Source organism: Hippocampus comes, unplaced genomic scaffold, assembly GCF_001891065.2.
Source record: "Hippocampus comes isolate QL1 unplaced genomic scaffold, H_comes_QL1_v1.1 scaffold22, whole genome shotgun sequence".
NCBI lineage: Eukaryota > Metazoa > Chordata > Actinopteri > Syngnathiformes > Syngnathidae > Hippocampus > Hippocampus comes.
Window position 1 is genome coordinate 1,321,899 of NW_017806175.1, and position 20,611 is coordinate 1,342,509.

At 41.9% G+C, this 20,611-nt stretch overlaps 1 protein-coding gene across 1 annotated transcript in view; it reads left to right on the forward strand.

Annotated features, from left to right (window-relative positions):
- The first annotated feature begins 798 nt into the window (after positions 1-798).
- Positions 799-20,611, forward strand: part of yjefn3 (YjeF N-terminal domain containing 3) — a 33,436-nt gene continuing 13,623 nt past the window's right edge. The window contains exon 1 of the mRNA XM_019897323.1: positions 799-1,101. Coding sequence (XP_019752882.1) covers positions 1,034-1,101 — 68 coding nt within the window. The 5' untranslated portion in view covers positions 799-1,033. The remainder of the gene's footprint in view (positions 1,102-20,611) is intronic.

Genomic DNA, 20,611 nt, shown 5'->3' on the forward strand with positions numbered 1-20,611 from the left:
AAAAAAAAATCCAAATTATACATGAAAAACTATATATTACTACATAATCCCATGAGGGGAAAATATACAAGAAATGTTATCCATAAAGGTTTCAGAATTTTACGATTTGAAGTGATTCAATTCAAATTGTTAATTGTCTATGAAAATGAAAGTTGCATCTAAAAAATATTTATTACCACTTTAAAAAAATGAACGTGTTGAATTTAAGTTAAACACAACTGAACTGCACTTGTACGGTGATTAATTCTCATACTACTAGATGGAGCCCACGTTCCACTTGTGGTCCTCGCACCACACTTTGAGAATCACAGACCTAAGTCATTTTTAAAGGTTTTCAGCAAACAGGAAAAAAACCCCATCAACAAACAAGAAGACTCCACTTCTGTCGATTCAACCTCTGTGGATCACCATGACCCGGATGACTGAGGTTTGACACAGACATAAAGAAAAAGCCATTTTTTAAAATGACTATTTCTTTTTCGCAGGTCCATTAGTATTTAATTAACGTTGTCATCGCAAGTTACATCGATCGTGGTTTCATCCATCTCCACAACACAGGAAACATCTGATGGGGAAACAAACGTATGCACGCCCCCATTTTGTTTTGGTACGCGACTAAATTTATCAGCCTCATGTGAAATGTTTGCAAGTCTCCCCGCTGTGACGCCTGCTCTACATTCCACATCAAGGGATCCTTTGGTCGCCGAGGAGCGCGCACAAATGTGTGTGTGAATTTGAGGAAGGGGGTCGTGTAGCTCCGATGGTGGCCGCCTGAGCCAATCAGCCGGCTCGCGTTGCCTCTCCTGATTCTTAATTGGCCGCCGCTCTATGAGTGAGTGTGCCGCTTTTTCGTGCTGCTCAGTGGGGATGAGACTGGAGACTGACGAGGACCATCTGCATCCGATCCATCCATTGTGAAAACAGACTGCTCAGTGTGTGCTTGTTCAGAACACAGCGTCCAGGGGGGGTGCTTTGGTCGAGGCGCGGCTCCTCCTCGATTGTCTTTTTATCAGTTCTGCTGGGTGACAAACAGATGGACAAGATGAACCACAGCTCAGCTGAAGCGGAGACTGAAACCATAGAACCGCTGCGGTACCTCAGGTAGGCACCCCCACTCATGAAATGTCAATCATGCAGGTTGAATGGGATGCAAATTTGAACTTCAGTTCAGTGTGGATGATGATGATGAGGATGATGATGATCACACCATACTCCACCTCCAATTTTGTTGAGATCAGAAAAATGTGAAAGACAATCGCACGAGAGTATCTCGATTTTTTTTTTTCCCCCAGAATAAAAAGTCATAATCCATGGATAATGTCCAAATGTCATGAGGATAAAGTTATATTTTTACGAGTCAATCTATCTGAGCCAAGTGAAATTAGAATTTTTTTCTCACATAATCTGACTTTACCTGTTAGCAAGCTGTTATTCTTGGAAAATTACTTTTTTTTTTCTTTTTGAAAAAAGATAAAAAAAACACATTCCTAAAAAATTTGGTGCTCATACATTTCCCTTTACCTTTTATTCTAAAAGACAAAAACAAATGTAAGATGGCCACTTATATATTTTTTAAGAGAGACAATTTGCAAAGATAATATTTTTTCCTCATAAAATTACATTTTTTTCTCATAAAATTACTTTTTTTTCTCTTGAAAAATGGATTTGGGAAAAAAAAACCCTGACAATTGTTAGATTGCACGAGTAACTTCTGGAGTCAGACACTTCTTATAAGAAAACAACTTTCTTGCCCAATATGACTTCTCATAACATAACTTGAGAAAAATGCAATTTCTCAAATATTCTGGAAAAAAAATGCAACCACGGCATTCTCATAACATCCCCCCACCCCCTCCCCACTCAGAAAATATGAATTTAAAATTGTAATATCACTTGAACAAAATCTGATTCAACCCTTTCATGCACCCTGTAACCTGATAACATGATAAAATGTCCACTTTAGTAGCCACTGTTCCTAAAAGGGTTAAGAAGGAAAAGTCCCATTGAAACAAAAGCACTTTTCCAAGCTGACATTCTTTCATTTTCCATAATTTGACTTCATTCTTGAAAACAATCCATCACTGCAATTCCATTGAAATGGAAGCATGAACAATTATTCACTCTGGTGTGCGGTTGTGTGCGTACGTACGGTACCCTTGTGCGACGACATTCCTGCTTGTAATGAATTCACATTTAAAATATTCATGTCATTAGCACGTGACTCATAAATCATTTCCAAATGATGCATTTATATTCATGAAGCGTGATGGGGAAGGTGGGACATAGGCCAAATGTTGGCTGTGGCGCCGCGCACGACTGAACCATCTGGTTCGAAATTAAATAATGATCATGTAACGTACGATCATTTTGTCGTGACGACACGGAATTTAATTTTGGCTCGCTCGATATTTAATCTTTATTGGTCGTTTGAGATAAACGCGGTGTTTGACCGCCTGACATTTTTGTCAGGGGTTTCTTATTCTTCCAGGTCACAATTTGCATCTGAGGGTACTTGGCCCTTCTGGGGCCTGTTTTTTTTTTTTTTTTTTTTTGAGCTAGAAAGCTCTTGATTGCGACTAACATCTTATGCCACGATGCTTGAAATAGAGAGAATCAAAGATGAGGAAAAAAAACACGAGGCCTTTTGGAATTAACGTATTTTGCCTCGGAACTTGACGACCCGAGTGAAGTGACCGGAAAGTACTTGGAGGATGGGTCATACGAATTCTAAAAAAAAGCCAACGCCCAAATTTTCTTTACATTAATAAATTCTGTGCAGCCCAACTACTCTAAACGCAGCATTGTGATTAAGATTGTGTTTGTGGAATATGAGTTGTGCAGTAAAATCCACCCGTTTTTGTCCATCTCATGGGGCGGTCATTTTGCTATGAGCTGTCCATTAAAAATGACATCATCTTTGCTCAGGGCTCAGGTAACGGCCAATCACGACCCAGCTTCAGTAAAACACCTGAGCCGTGACTGCTCGTTACCAGAGGCCTGAGCAACTGTGATGCCACTTTCGGACAACTGAAAATAACAAAATGGCCGCCCCCTGAGATGGTTAAAAGACGGTGGATTTTGATGGTTCACTCATATTCGACAAACGCAATATGAATCAGAATGCCGTGTTTAGACTAGTGGAGGCGCCCAGAAGATACTACTGTGGAGAAAATTTGGGGCGTGACTTCCCCTTTAAGGAAAGGAAGCATAAAGGTCAGGAGATTTGACTTTACAAAGAGACTTGTCACAATTTGTGCCCCAGCTTACGTAAATTTGTTAGGGATTGTTTCACATTTTTGAGCAACGGCTCCTGATTTTTAAAGCTATCGAATCCACGCTGCTTGTGGTAACTGGCATTAAATATCAATAGGTGCATCTTTACCTCTTTACAGGTGACAGGTTACAGCCCGTCTCATTTGGAGACGACTGCTTTACGTCAGAATAAGAATGGTTTGTTGGTGGCTGTGGTTCAATCTATGTTTGTTGTTGTTTGTTCGCTAATGAAGTTAATTAGTGATTGTGTTTTGTGGTTACATGTTGCTCCCCTTTTCATTTTAATTCTCATAGCCGCGTGTTCTACTGGTTGATGTAAATCACTTTTTACATATTGTTTGGGAAACCTCACTAATATGATTGATTTACTGAGTGATTATGTCCCCTGGCTTGCGTAGCTTATTGTGATTTTTTTTTTGCCTTTCTTCACGGAGGAAACGTGCCAGTTTCCACCACCTCTCCCCACTGCGTGTCCACCTTGTTCCAATGTGACAAGTACTGACGTGCTTATCTAATCTGACTTTAATGGAGGTGGAGAATTATGGACAAACAGTGCCCGGGAGCAAATCCAGACTCTCCGTCTTGCCGACTGTGCCTATAAATAAAAATGGCCACGCTGTCACACAGCCAAATGCAGCTGCCAGCATTCGAACGGTGATGGGCAGTGCACCGCCTGAGGAATAACAACAAGTTTTCATGATGCGCCAGCGTCCCGAAGCGCCACCGGTTCAGACGGCTTGACAAAGTGCCATTGCGGCAGGTGAGATGGCTTGTCGGGGGCTCACGTGTGCCAAGATAGAGGGCGGCAGAGAACGTTCATCATCACGTCAGAGTACAATTAGTCTCAAATAATGGCCATACTTCTCGTCACCAATCATCTGTATCAAACGCCACCGCCGCTGAGAAAATCGCACATCCATCCACTTTCTATGGCGCTTGTCCTCATTACGGTCGGGGTGAGTTGGAGCCTGTCCTCGCTGACTTTTTAAGTGAGAGGATACAATTTTCAATTTGCAAAGGCTGCATTTTGGGGTGTGGAAATATTAGATAGAGTCAAGATCATTTCAATGCTTCGGAAGTGTAGTTTAAAAGTTGCAGTGATAACTGTATTGGATGATTGATTCGATTAATGAGTCACATTCACGCCACACTTGTGTAACGTCGTGAACGCAAGTCAAAGTGTTTAACAAATGAAAACTCATTGAAGCAGATTATTAAACAGTCTTATTCATTCATCAGTCACTTGCTTTTATTTTAGTGTAAGCCTAACCTTGACGACCAAAACATTTATCCAATGTACATCTGATATTATTTTAATACAGATCAATTTAAGAGTGTGTTTGTTTCAAAAAAATACATGGGAAGAGGACCTTGAAAAATAACTATATTAAAATTAATTAATTGCAATGCTGAAGGGATATATATATATTTTTTTTTTTTTGGGGGGGGGAATCATTCAGCCCAACTGATGAGCTATTTTTAGAACAGGCCTGACAATCTGCTGTTTTTTTTTTTTTTTTGCCAAAAGTCACCTGAAAAAGGCTCCAGCTCACCCACAGCACAAATGAACCCACAATGGATGGATGAATTGTCCAAGTACACGCAGGAAGACATTTAGTTTTTTTTAGTGGCCATTTTAGGATAATTTTGGTCATTTTCATTGAAAAAAAAAATCTTATTGCCACCAAATTACAGAACTAGACAGCTGAGTGATGGCCAACTCCCATGGGCAGAACTATATTCATGCAATAGCTCCAGTCCCGACACTCCGACTTTCCTTTACTGTACTTCCTTACCCAGCATTAAATATAAATGAACAGAAGAAAAGAAAAACAGCGCCATGCGGTGCTCTCGATGCAAAGTTGCCACCTTCCCCTCATTGTGATCTCACTCAAAGGAAGCCGAGATAAACATCCCTGCCTAATGCAAGCCCGCACCCAATGCCACATTCTACAAAAGCCAACGCTAATCCTATTTTAGCTCCGCATAAAAACGGTTTCAGAGAAGACCGAATAGGTTGCACCCATTCGGCGGGCTGAAATGTCACACGGAATTTGCTTCCTTTGTCTCACTTGCAGAGACCACCCACTCTAGACGAAAGAGGGTCTCTCCACGCTGGCCTGCGTACGACCTCGCGCATGTTTGCGTCTCATAGTGGATGCTCACTGCTTTCTCTCCTCCTTTCCAGAGCTAATTTCCACATAAATACCCCACAAAACATGAAATGCTCGAGAGCCGACACAAGATGTTTTTTTTTTTCCTTCCGGACTGGATACTAAAAGGACACAAGGGTGTCCCCCATTTTTTTTCCGAGCACATCAGGTTTTTGAGCAAGTTGAAGTGATAAAGTTTATGCAATAGGGAGTTTACCACGGGTTATATCATTCACCTGTTGCTGAACTGAAAGGCTCAGATATAATCAGATTTCTTTCAATATAGTTAACTTGGAGTTTGCGAACAGCTGGGACAAATCCTGTCGGTTGTAACTGCAAATTAGTGAGGTGTGAGGCATTGGTTTTTGGCTTCGGTGAGCAAATCTTTGCAACGATTGATTTCTGAATTCATTTTAGAGTGACGGCGCCGTCCGTGCTTGGCTTGGCGACAAGTCCAGAGCGTACCCTGCCAATTGCCTCTGATCAACTGGGATAGGCTCCACATTAGCCGCCACCCCGAGGACAAGCGCGACACAAAAGTGAAAGAACTCTGTTGTTCCGATTTGATGACGCTAAATCCCATCCGAGAGCTCTGATGCTTAATTACGAATGATAAGAGGCTTGTGTCTTTCGGTGTGTTGGCAGGATTTTCTTTTGTTAATGAGTTATTTGTATGCGTGTTTTGGTTTAGCAGGGGGCAGGGGGGGAAATCAATCCTATCGACTGAAGAAAATTGATCTTGAGCTGAGCCTTTGCGGGCTGGCGAGCGTGTCAAATGAGCGCAGGTTGCCTGATATCATGCATCTCACACACACACACACACACACACACACACACACGTTTGTTGCCTTTTTTTGTTGATCAGACACGTCTGAGCCGACACGGGTTTGAATGCAGGACCTCCCAGCTGTGCTCATCGCCGCGGCGACTGTCGTTTCTCCCGTAAATGCTCATTTCTGAAATGCTACTTCGTTTTATGTGCAAATCCTCTTTGTGGCTTCTTAAGCTGGTGGGCGTCCTGCCAGCAGCGGTCAAGGCTCTTCTGATGGAGGTGACAGGAAAGAGAGAGACATTTTCTTAGGACGACACAATAATACTCATGCTGCGTGGGAGCTCTCTTTGTTGGAGCAAGACTTTTTAGACAATATAACTTTGATTAATGCGAATAATCCCCAAGATTTGTCTTTAGACCAGGGGTCGGCAACCCAAAATGTTGAAAGAACCATATTGGACCAAAAAACTCAAATATGTCAAGAGCCACAAAAAATGAAGAGCCTTATATAAGCCTTACAATGAAGGCAACACTTGCTGTATGTATCTATATGAGCTACATTAGCCTACGATCAAAATAACTAAGTTGGCTACAAATACACAATGAGCCTTTATGGTTAATTTTTTTTTTTTTTTTTGCAGTGCATCGCGCAGTGCATCCCGCCCAATTTTTTTTTTTTGATCGAAGATCTACTTTTTGATCAACCAACCTCCCACGATCGACCCATTTCTGCACACGCGCGCTTACGCACGCATGCCACACTGAACAACAGCCATAACGGCCCCTAAGATGATCGAGGCATGGGACGCACTTTTCTTTTCGTACTTTTCGTAGCTCACGTGTACCGTTTAGAAATTGCTTCTCTCGGCCCTCCACATTCTCAATCTTTGCCAGTACCCTCGGTGAATTGTACAGGAAATTTTTTTAACAACAGCCTGGCATCCCGTCCTGCTAATAGAAACGTGTGTCGCAAGCTATGACGCAAATCCTCGTTGACAAAAATGTTCAATTTTAAGATATATTCAACACATTTTTACAGCATTGGAAAAGAATGTTTGTGTCACGTTTGTCCTCCTACAGAAACCATATTAAAACAAAGTATATGTTTCCCTGCCCCATCTTTTTCAATTTTCTCTGGCTCTGGAGCCGCGGGTTGCCGACCCCCGCTTTAGACTGACGGGAAGGTAGAACACAATGCAGCCGACAAGGTCTTCTGACGAACATGGCAGCTGCTGTCACTCTTGTACTAAATCTCGAGCCTCTTGATCAAATATTTTTTTTTCGTTACCTGGAACAAAATAACCTTTAACAAGCCACATGCTGCTTCAGCAAATCGAACGACAAGCGCATCATTTTCTCATGTCACATGTAGCATCTTGTTTTTGCCTGCTCTGTTGAATTTCCCATGACGTCTCTTCCGCAATGCCACCACAGTGGTGAGAAGAATTTCGTATTTTCTGTCACGACACAGATGCATCCATTTTGCAGGATCTCTGTGTGAAATGGGCTTTGCTTGCGTATGTCATCAGGTATTGCGAGTCCAACTGCCTTGTTTCCTGTGAGTCGGTGCCACCGGGGCAGGTTTTGGCAATTCCTGGTAATTGGCTCGGTTGTCTGGTTCAACTGAATCCCCTTTGGGGGGGACCAGGATCCGTTTCTGTTTGTGCTTCATGCCTGTTGTGCAAATGTCTTTTGTGTAGCTCTCCCCCCACCCCACCAAACCCAAGTTAGCTGGCAGTACCTCATACATTTAGTAATGAAAGTTTCCTAGAACAACGGGTGCGAAGCTATTAAATTAGCTGAGCTGGTGATATAGCAACTGTGGCTGTCGTATGACATTCTACATTACGGATGACTTCCTCCAAATTGAGCTATTTGCTTCACCGTTCAGACTACCTCAGATGAGCTCTCTTTTTTTTTTTCCAGCCGATCCAGCACCTCTAATGAGGCAGTCGGAGGGAGTGCCTTGGAATTTTTTGCTTCTTGGATGTGTTGATGGGCGGTTGCTAAGGCCCCCCCCTCACCCCCATCCCTGAAAGCCGACAGGTTAATAGTGACGCTGAGGAGGCGTAGACAGACAAAGAGCCTATTTGGCCAAAGGCCGGCTCAGGAATCGAGACGGAAGTAGAAGAAGGAGGCTGGTTGAAAATAACACTTTCAGCCTGTGGGCCACGGCCCGCCACAGCATTTGATCCCATTCTAAAACGAATAATGCCAAATAAAGCCGGAAATCATTGAACCCATGAAGGCTCATAATATAAAATAGAGTGGATGTGTAACAAACCGGGCAATGACATGTGGGTACATCATCTGGAGACATGGTGAAGCAGCATGTGGTTGCCTCGTTCCAAGACAGAATACAGTACACAAGCTGCTGTCACACATGGACTGAACATGATGGGTCCTGCCTTCAGTGAGGACAATACAATCAAGAAACACATTTTCATCCATTTTATGCTAATTCGATCCTTTCCACCACCCACTCCGTCCGTTTGTAGCTACATTGTCATCATTATAGTATAATGAGTCCCAAGGTTCGTCTGCACCTCGATTCACAGTGGTGTTTTGATTTTTAAAAAAAATATTGTTGGGAGAACGCATAAATTGCAAAAATACATTTCCTCCATCCTTCATTGATGCTTGCTGAGTTCAAAAACAAATTCAAAAAAATAGTACAAACTACCTACAACAATCAGAGTTAAAATGATAAATTCTAAACATTAAATATAATGAATCAGAACTAGGTTGATAAATAGAGAAAGGTATTGAAATATCCATTATGAATACAAGAGAAAATTAACACAAGAGTGCCAGGGTGTGTATGTATAAATTCCCGATACAAACCAAAAGTATAAAAATATCACGGTTAAGGGTAAAGCATGAGCCTTAATGGAGACTTCTTTCTTCTTACTTTGTTTCTTTTCTGATTGATATAAAAATGATTCAATAGATATAAACATACAACACGGGGTAGGACTAGATAAGTTCTTTACTTCTTCCTACTCCCTTGAACATAATAACTGTGTTGAATGATGACTAATTTCTCTTTCCTCTTTACTATTTTATTTACCTTATTTTCTGTCAAATTATTACTGTATGTTTTATGTTCAATAAACAAACAAACAAACAAACAAACAAACAAATGTGCCACTGCCCAGCTCTAACGATTCATAAATAAAGAGGCTTCCATGGCGCTGAAGTTTTAATTCAATTGAGAGTAAAAACACACACACACACACACACACACACACACACCAGACGCACAGACTGCTGCTATTGACTTAAAAATAACCGCCACAATATTTCGATTGCTCCATTTTTATAATGAGGATACCTTCTCCGCTGTTGCCATAGCAACCACAGATTACCTGTTTTACTGCCTTATAATATAGGTGGGCCGGATACCTCATCTTGCTGTTACTGTTCTTTTTTTTTCTTTTCTTTTTTTTTTTGTGTAAACCGAGATGTCAAATTCATCTTTGCCATGGGCCACTTTGGAGTTAAATCAACTATAATAGTTTGTTGAATTATTGTTCAAGTGAGTGTTAACGGGGTAACTAAATGATTGCAAAACGTTATTTATCACACATGACAATTTGATATTTCGGTAAGCATTTTAGCAAGGATTGTGAGTACATTTTGTTCAACTCTAGAAAAACTGGTCAAAAGGACGTCAAGAGTTTTCTTATGTAGACTTTGTTATTCACTGATCGTTACACTATTATTATGTCTAGTCTTTGGTGTCTACTATTGATCATATCCCATTGTGTGGTATCAGATCTAATCTCCTCCTACTCTAATCAAATTATACACGCATCATTTGCATCTCATTTTATGAAATCAAAATGTGCAGTATATGTGAACATTTCATTGTATCATATACAGTACAATCATCATATATATTATTACGTACTCTCTCTCATTGCATTCACAGCGAGGGTCATCTAATTGTACTGCGTTGTTCTGATGTCGTCACATCATTCTGATCATATCTCAACTCATTGCTTGGTAAGGTATTTCATTTCATTTGATCTGGATTGACCTCTCTTATCATTGTCATATCATTGTATGGTACCATGTTTAATATGCATTCTCATCAAATCGTATTATCAAATATTAATAGATGCCATCTGCATTCTTAGCTCAAAGGTATTGTAATTTTCTCATTTCTTATCATCTCGCATCATTAAATCTCAAATCATTTGAATGCGATGCACCATATTTTATTAGATGAGCTCTCATAAGACAATATCAGATGAAAATGATACAATAAAATGAGAAAAGCCCAATGTGAGCGTAACACACAGTCGAAATGTCTGTTTATTGCATGTCATTGCCCCGGCAATGAAGCGAGATGGGAACCATACGATGAGATGACGACCGCATTTCGCGCATGAGCACTCCTCTCATCTTGTCTGTTCTCATCATATTATTCTCCTCTAACCTCATCTCAAACATGTCAGGTCAGCATTTCACATCAAAGGTTTCACCCTCAATACCTGTGAAGAAAGTCTTGATCGTCGTCAGCAGCAGCGCCACAGGTGCCATCTGCCAACCATATGTTATGCACACACACACACACACACACACACACACATTCACGCGGTCAAGCCAATATACTGGTAACTAGGAAAGGTCGCCAACATACAGCCAACCCGCCACATATGAGCCCATTCTAAAACATCAGTTCAAAGGAACTACTTCCTGAAATAATTGAACACACAAATGTTCATTTAATATAATTTCGTGTCAACTCAAATTCATTTATATCGCCCTAAGTCACAGAAAAGTCTCAAAGGGCTTCGCATGCCCACAGATGACAGATATGAATGACATCCCCAGATCCTAACCCCTAGAGCAGAGGTCCCCAACCCCTGGGGCGTGGACCGGTATCGGACCGTGGGTCATTTGGTACCGGGCCACACAAAAAGAATAAATAACTTACATCATTTTTATTCAGTTCGGAATTAGTTTTATTTTGAAAAATGACCGGATTCTCTGTTACATCTGTCCACAGTATATATAATTTTTTTTTTTTACACACTTCAGAGGCTTACGTACAAACACACATAGTCACGCCAATACAGCTGGGAAAGGTCGGCCGCATGCCGGTTTCAATGCAGTCTCTTGTGGTTCTACTTACTGCTGTGCTCATCAATTATAGACAACCTGTATATTGTGTGTCTGTTTACAATTGATGGTTTGTTAATCTCAACTCGGCTTTACACGATCAGGATTTGGGAGACGATCAGTGATCAGTAAGTTAAATTACAAAAAAAAAAAAAAGCAACCAATCCGATCAGAAGACAGACCAATCCATCCAAGCTGGTAAAAAAAACAAAACATTTTTACGATGCAGTCGACCCTGGCTGTTCTCGCGGGATTCGGACCAGGCCCATGACTTGGCAAATTCATTTATATTTGAAGCCCATTGAAATGGATTGGAAAAAAAAAATAAAAAAAGATTAAACTCTAAAAATTCTCAAAATGCTTATAAATGATCAATACATGGAAAATGGGGAGTGGCGGAAATGCGACACTTTTTTTTCCGTCTCTCTGCATGTTCTGATGAAATCAACGGGTCGTTTTATTGCTTGACCTTTTTATTAAAAACTTCGGACAGCAAAATCATACAGAGGTAGAAAAAAAAATCATAACTTGCGCTAACAATTAACTCCTCTTTGACATACAGAGTTCCTAGAACAGTCAAAATATATCACATTTAGCATAATTCCTTGACACCAATTACTACTTCCCCATTGACGGCGGGATTTTGTATCATCTTCAGAAACAGCAGAAAAAACAAGAATAATGTCGGGAGTTTTTCAGCGACCAGTTCTGGATAAATGCCAACAGGTAAATTTTTGAATAGCAAACTGCAAATAGTCAGATGTTCGTCATATATTTAGTAGTAGCGATAAATAACTTAAGTTAGCACGACATATAGGCTTTGTCATTTGAGGGCAGTTTTTCAAAAACAAATGATTTGTAAACTCTTTCTTTATAACGGTAATGTATTCTGAGTTTGAAATGATCATAAAGTGTTTGAGGATATTTACGATTCAAGCATTTTAGTTGTGAGTTATTATGTGTCGGCCCTTGGCCCCAAACCAGCCCGAATAGCGATGGTTGACTGTATTATTCTGACTGAAAGCTTTTATGCTGTACAAATGAGCTGCGTTATTTTCTCTTCATTTTGGATATTACTGCTGCTACTTTAGAGATTACAAATTGCCTTTTTCTGCAAGGACGTGGAACTTTTTAATTACAGCCGGCACTTGCGTCGACCGCAGCCGCTGGGCGCCTGATGTCTTCCCGATTCCCATTAGCCACAGGAGGAAGGTTTCTGCGGCCCGCGCGCAATTACGTTGGCGAAAGCTGTAGTTAACGCCGCTGATGGCTTTTCAGAGGCAAGAATGGCGATGATTGTTATGAGCCTTCTTCCTTCTTCCATATGAACGGCCGTGATAAGAGCAGACGGCGTGCAGCTTGGCTCGTGTCGTTGCCCTCTTTCATAATCATTCGACTTCACCGTCTGTTTAATCGTCAGCTCTCAGAAGCTCGTGCGTTTATGGGAAATAATTGGAATGCTTTCAGTCTTTTGGTCATTCATCCATAGTGCTTAATCCTCAGCAGGGGTCACGGGTGACCTGGAGCCAATCCCCAGATGAGTTTAGACTGGTCGCCAGCCAATGGCAGGGCACATATAGACAAACAACCACTCCCACCTGGGAACAATTTAAATATTTCAATAAACCTAACATGCACGGCCACATAAGCACGGGAAAGGGGGAACTTTTTTTATTTTAAATAAAACAATACTGTATATTAACGGCGGCCCGGTGGTTCATCCTCACAAGGGTTGTAGGGGGTTGCTGTCTTCGGGCAGTAGGCGGGGGACACCCTGAACCGGTTGCCAGCCAATCACAGGGCACTCAGAGATGAAACAACCATTCACGCTCACACTCACACCGAGTGACAATTTAGAGCGTTCCATTAATTTGCCATGCATGTTTTTGGAATGTGGGAGAAAACCGAAGTACCCGGAGAAAACCCACATAGGCACAGGTAGCACATGCAAACTCCACACAGGGAGGCTGGAGCCGGAATCGAACCCTGCACCTGTGCGCTGTCAGGTCGATGTGCTCCTCACAGGATCAATGGGCCGCCCTAATACAATACAAGAAAATGCTTAAACTATGAATGTCAAATTTGGATACAATATACAGTATATTGCTACACTGAACAAAAATATCAATACACCATTTTTCTCGAATAATTTCATGTGAGCACTTTTTCTTTGCCAAGATCGTCCACCCAGCTCATAGGCGTGTTCCGATCAGGGTTTTATGCTTCCGATTCCAATTCCTAGTTGGCTGCAGGTACGACCAGTGGGCGATCGTTTTTTTTTTTGTGATTGGCAATAAAGGCCATCGATCGACATGCAGCTCGCATACTTTTCCACGGAAATTGGCCCATCATGATCAGTGGCCGATCGATCAGAGCCCCACTAATCATCTGAAATGTTCTTGGTGTGGAGTCAGTCTTATTTCATCTCATCACGTTCCAAAGTACCTGAATTGCATTCAGATCACGTACAAGTCGGCTTAGAATGCTTTGCTTGCATTTTAATTAACTTGGTCGAAGGCCTTTATTGCACTCGCGTCTCATTTCTTGAAACGAGCGACATCTGACTGCCGTTGCTATCGGTGATGCAGCACAAATGTTAAAACCCGGACTCTTAAGGCCAGGTAGTGAATCAAATTGAAATAGAAGAAGCGGGAAGATCGCCGTGGAGATGTAAATCAGCTCCAATTCAATATGCGCAGCCAGTAATTCAGGACTGCTGGGCCGGAAGCCAGCTGACTGTGTGTCTCTCATGGAGCTAAATTAGGCAACAACAAAAAAATAAAAAAACCTACAGCACTGCAATAATAAGCCATTTTGTCTGATCACCTCGCAAACATTCAGTCAAACCTGAACATTTTTATTTTTGTAAAGGCTAATTGTTTTTTTTTTTTGTTGTTTTTTTTTTTTTTTTAATTTTGCAAGCATGTTATGTGATTGCTGATTTGACAGCCTACACGAATAAGATGAGTGACATGCAGACTTGGAGAATCTGGCTCAGGCTGACTTGATTGATTGTCGCGGAACAAATCATGGCTCGTATTCGCCGCCCACAAATCAATCAATCCATTGCTGCGGTCTAAGTGAATCACAAGTTGCTGATTCGATGAAGCGCCAGCGAGCAGCATGAAGAAACTCACGCTGGGCACCTCGATTGCGACCGTATGGAGGCGCAAGGGCTCCTCCCCCGCCGCCCACTTGGCCAGCTGAGTCTACTGCTGTGCCACCTGATCCTCACGCCGGTCGTCACATTATTGGAGGCTGCTGAGCTTCTTATGGACGATTCACCTTTTTTTTTTTTTTTAATCTGACCACATTGTGCCACAACATGCCGAGCATCAAACGCTCAGCCGCGCCGACGTTTCGTCTGTGACGTGTGTCAATGACGTGGCGTTTATCTTTAATCGCTGTCTCCATGATAATGACGTCATCAAGGAACGATCGTCGCATTTTTCCACCAAGACGCTAACTTTTCCCGCCTCGCTTCTCGGTCAATCTCCTCGTTTCAATTTTGGATGTTTGACGCTTTGTCAGTATTAAGCTTCATTGTAAGAATATACCAGGAAGAAAAATAAGATTTGTCTTGCTCCTTACATATGAAAAAAAAAGGTGTGAGTGTTCCATTAAAAGCGGCACACACACGTCGCCGCACAATCAATCCAATTAAGTGGAGTGAGTCATCTCTGGGGGTGTTTTGTGTCTTTTTGCCGGATAGAGCGGCTGCGACTACAGAAAGATAACGGCAGCGCAGGGGGAACACGGTGGAGTGGAAAGACAGGAAATGGGAGCACTAACTGAGCAAGGTTTCACGGCCAATTGTATCTGATCAAGGCAAAACATCCCCAGTTGATACATTTCATGAAGTTTATTATTATTACCGCATCCAGGCCGGTTGGTGATTAGATGTATTGATAATGCTACGGAAATCCTAATCAAACACAATTTAACATTTTGTGACGATTTTTCATCTTAATAGGTACTCTAAAATGTGTGATTGGAGGTGATGTATGAAATTGCACAGTTGAATGGGAGAACCACTGTGGTCAAAAGAGAAAAGCACGAAATAAGTTTTAGAATGTAGAAGCCGGAGGTGGCTGTCCGTCAGTGGTCATATTCGGTGAATATTTTTCTTTCCTCCAGGTGATTGTCCTGTGTTCAAAGGTACCGATGTGGGACGGAAAGTTGAAGTTCACCCTTGGCCGTGAAATACGGAGGGGCTTCTGAAGTAGGTTCATGGATGCCTGTGAGACACACTGTCGTTTTGTGGCCCCTCATCACTATGAAACTTTATGAATGTCTAATTCCTTTGTCATCAGGGAAACAATTTGTTCAACTCTTATTTTATGATCAAAGGGAAAAAGGGGATTTTGTACACCTGAGACTCACCGCCAACACTCCTTTTGCGTTGAAAGCAATTTTTGATCGGCTGCTTCAAGCTTTGCGCGCTGACTCGGACGTACATGAGTAATGATTGCGTCTAAATACAGCGAGCGCAACACTATCGGACCTAATGAGCGGTGTGCTTTTATTCCCGCTGTCCTCTCCAAAGGCGGCTTGAGCAGTCTCACGCTCCCTGATCAGAGAACAGCCTTGAGCCTTCACAAGTAGGATCGACTTGGTTACCCACTGGTGGGCCTGGAGGAGCCGAAGGTTGCACTGACATGAACTCTGGCAGAATGGATGCAATAAGCAACCTCGTACAGCAGCTAAGGACAGACGCAAACAGTTCTGGGGCAATTTCGAAATGTGTTCTTCTACCGCAAATCATCCAAATTGTATTATCTGAGTGAACTGCGATTAGCTCAGCCGATCAGCCCAAAGTGTACCCCCGCCTTAACCCAAAGGCAGCTGTAATGGGCTCCAGCTCACCCAGATCCCGAATCAGGACAAGCACAATGGAAGATGGAGGGATCAGTGATTCCCCAAACACTGCGCCGCAATGTTGTCGAGAGACAGCAGGTGTGCCACAGGGAATGATCCAATTTCAATTTATTGGCCAGAAAATTTGATATATTTCATGAAAATAACATATCTTTGTTCATGTACTTATGCCAGCAACGTATAGTGACAGGCAGAAATATTAAAAGGTCTCCTACCAGATGACAGAGGGGACACCATGTAATTAACTTTCATTGTGATTTATTTATATACATTTTTTGGTGACATTTTTTTCTCATCTAATGTACAGTGGTGCCTTGACATAGAGCACCAGTTTTTCAAGATACGAGCCGTTGTTCGGACGATTTTTCTGCTTTGACTTGTGAGCAAAAAATGTGAACATGCTTGGTGGAGGCAGCAAACTGAACTCACTTCACAAGAAGCAGTTTGGTAGACAGCGATTGCTCCAAAAAAAAAAAAAAAAAATGGGCCAAACCTGTTTATTTCCACTCCCAGTTGAAGTTTAATCTTAAATCAAACAAACAAAAACTGGAGTAATACATTATATTTAAAACCACCACCTACAAAATGTCAGTTTAGCATAATGCTAACAACAAATGCAAAATGCCATTACCCGGCTAACAAACAGTATTAGGTTCACGGTGTTATAACCCTTAAAGCAATCGATCTTTGACTGGAATATATGGTGGCATATATATTCTTTATCTTTTGCAAAAATGACAAAAGTTTCCTGAGTTCATTTTTTTTTTTCATTTTTTTTTTGTGTTTCTATATCTCTAATATACTGCCCTCCGGTGGTCTAAGTGCACACCAGAATTAGCAGGACAATGACAAGTGAATTGAAGCATCACGTCGCAAAATCAGATGCATTCTGTACATTGTCTTCAGGTATGGCATCACTGTAGGTTTTTATAAAGTTCAACATTATGAATGACCATTTTTTAAAAATTAAAACACACACTACCAATGTTTTTTAAAATTTTTTTTTGTGAACGAGCCTGGAATGAATGAAAGAATGACATTTCCATACCTTTCAAAAAGTGTTTTGAGTTACGTGCGTGGTCAGAGGATAAATCAGCTCGTATCCCAAGGCACCGCTGAATACTGAACAGAGCTGGTGGATGACAGACCAAAAAGGTGCCTGTGCTTCCGTGTGCAGAATGTGCATGTAAAAATGATGCCCTGCAGAGACAGCAAAGGGATTCTTCGTCTTTGCCTCTCTCACTTTTAATCAAAAGTGAGCATTGTTATCAGGGTAAAGACAGGATTCTTTGTCAGTTTCTTTTACATTCGAGCCTGGTTCTTGGTCTGCCAGGGTTTATTTTAATCCGACTCCTTATCGCTGCAGCACATCAACGCTGGAAAGGTGGAAATCAAGTGAAGCGAGATGGGGGGGCTTGATGCGCAGCTGTTTCACTCTCGCAGCGTGAGTGAAAAACGGCAGCTCTTATTTGCCTCTTATATGTTGTCGACTCTCCACACAGGGAACATGACTGCCATCGCCAAATACAGCTGCTATAAAATGTCTGTGAGCTTTCTGGTGCGCTTTCGCTGTATGCTTTGACCGTGCTTTGTTCAGCAGGTGTTGTTGGATCTTTCTGGTTCATGTGGCTGACCGTACTGCATTTGCCCCGCCCCCACGGGAACCATTTTATAGTTTCAGTTTCATGCAAGAGTAAGGCAAACACATTCATTAAAAGCTGCTTGGGATCACAGTTGAGTCGTGCTTACAATGATGGCGACATGGCGAGCGTCCCCAAGGAGGGGCGCATTGACTGCACCATGGGGGAAAATCAACTCTACCCCTGGGGGGGAGATGCAACAGGAGCTCGTAATCAGGGTAGATTGCAACAAGGACAAGGCAAATTTATCGTACTCATAGACATAGTTGAATCGTGTTATTTTTTTAACAAATACAACAAAAATAAAGTATACCAGACTGAGATGTCTTTTTTATTTATTTATTTATTTTTTTAGGAAACATAAAGTTTGTCTGGGCTAGTGCCCTGAGGCATTGTACATAATTGGTGTCTGAGAAAAATAATGGTCTTCCAACATGGTGCTGCTCCCTGGCGGCAACACACTCAAAAGGACGCACTTTGACTTGAACTGAAAAACACGGTGGAAAGTTGGCTGCAAATTGTGCATCTCACTATTTTCTTGGAGGGCCATTGCATGCGGGGACTGCCGTGACTAAATTAATCTCCAGATTAATTTTTGGAGCAAAAGGAAGACCCTTCACACCCGAAGACCAGTGACTATGAGATTACAGACTGTGAGATTCTGATTAGCGTCCTATTAAACACTTAAATGTGTGCGATTGCGCCTGACAATCTTGTCAGTAACGATTTTCCTCTGGTCAACCAATAGAGGGCGCAAGAATGTTTGATGTGATGTGGGCTGGCCATGTGAGGGGAGTTTGAAATCTTATTGGTTAAAGAAACAGCACCCAGATACGAATATAGTTTCGATTACAGTACATCAGACAGCACTACTGGGCAGATTAGATTGACATGGCAGCACAAAGAGGCAGAAATCTGATTGGACACAAAAAAAAAAAAAAGAAACAACAACAAATGGAGTTTGGTGCTTTCCATAGTGCTGAGGCCAGCAGAGAAGACCTCGATGGCCCTCCTTAACCCACCTCTGGCTCTCATTTGCTATTTCCGCAACTCATACAACAACAACATCCACAACCACGCAGACAAAGACTGCTGGATTAAATTAATACAATTTAATCAAACAAATACTTTTTATTTTTATTTTTTTTTTACTGCAAATGGAGTTTGGTGCTTTCCACAGTGCTGAGGCCAGCAGAGAAGACCTCTGGCTCTCATTTGCTATTTCCGCAACTCATATTTTGACAGTAAGACACCACAAACTTTCCTACGACCTTTAGAATGATTCGATTTTGTACGCGAACTTTATGACCCTCAAGGGCAAAGACAACAAGCGCAGTAGTCTAAAAAGTCGACGTGGTTTTGGTCTCCTTGGAGCCTGTGGGTTGAAGTGATCTTTGTTAAAGAGCAACTTGTCTCAGTCGCTCAGGAAACATCCCTGAGGTGAGCTGTGGGTGACAGCTGGCGCCGTTTCATTGGCTCAGGTAAATGCCATGAGCCCCACTTGGATACACTAGCATGCTTGCTTGCTTACACACACACACACACACACACACACACACACACACACACACACACACACACACACACACACAGCTGTGCCTTAAAGGAAACTAAAGCAAGGCAAACAAGATTAGCATCAGCACCAGAGTCACCAGGGAGTCAAGTGGCGCAGAATGTGTGCGCTCCTTTCGACAGATTTACACACACGGCAACACATCAAACGAACTCGAGTTCACCTCATAACAACGGCAATAACAGACTAACGGGTTAACAGCATGCAATGGGACTATGTGTGTGTCAACAAAAGAATGAAATATTCAGAGATTTCCCCCAGACGTGAGTGTGACAGCATTAGGTACGCCGAATGATATTCAATTCAAAAGCATGTCAAAAATGCCGCCTTTACAGAGATACATTTCGATGCTACGTTTTGAGTGACTTGAGTTTGAGACTTTTTTTTTCCTGGACATTTTACTGATTTAGCACTTTGGGTTATTAAGATTACATGAAGGTGACCTACAGTTGACAAGTTATTAATAGCATGTGTATGGAGTGTTATGAGTACCATGTGGATCATCATTTACAGCACGTGACTGTTTCTGAAAATGTGTCTGTGAGTAAGCTGTTCTGAAATTCCATAAAACAGTGGGGCTAATTGACACAATGACCCCTCCCACACTGACAGAGACCCTGGAATCCAGTTGTTGTTTTACACTGAATCCATATCACTCTTTAGTAAAATCTGCTGGCATATTACAGACAAAAAGTAAAAAGAGCTGCATTGAGTTTTGTTGGGTGCGGGGATCAGTGCTAGCTAACCGTGTTAGCTATTGACGAGCAGCACATACAGTGGTACGTCTACTTAAGAACGTCTCTGCATACAAAATTTTCAATTTACAAAACGTCTGAAAAGAAAAATATGCCTCATGTTACGAAAGAAATTTCAAGATACGAAAGGTAAAAATACAGTATGGTCTGCGACTCACAGCTCAGTTTCCTGAACGCAACATACTTAGAGCTGCTCTGCCATTGGCTATTACCGAGCATCTTCCTGCCATCCCATTGGCTAAGAGGGACTTCTACCGTATGTTTCGATGTGTGTAGATAGATAAATAGATGCAGTGTCCTTGTCATTCGCCCCTCGAGCCATGAGGCATTCCGATAGTGTTACGTAAATGTGAATCACCTAGAAAAAGTGTTCACCAGTCGGGCGATCGCTCACGATGCTGATGTTTGCCTTGGACATTTTCGAAGGATTGTTAAAA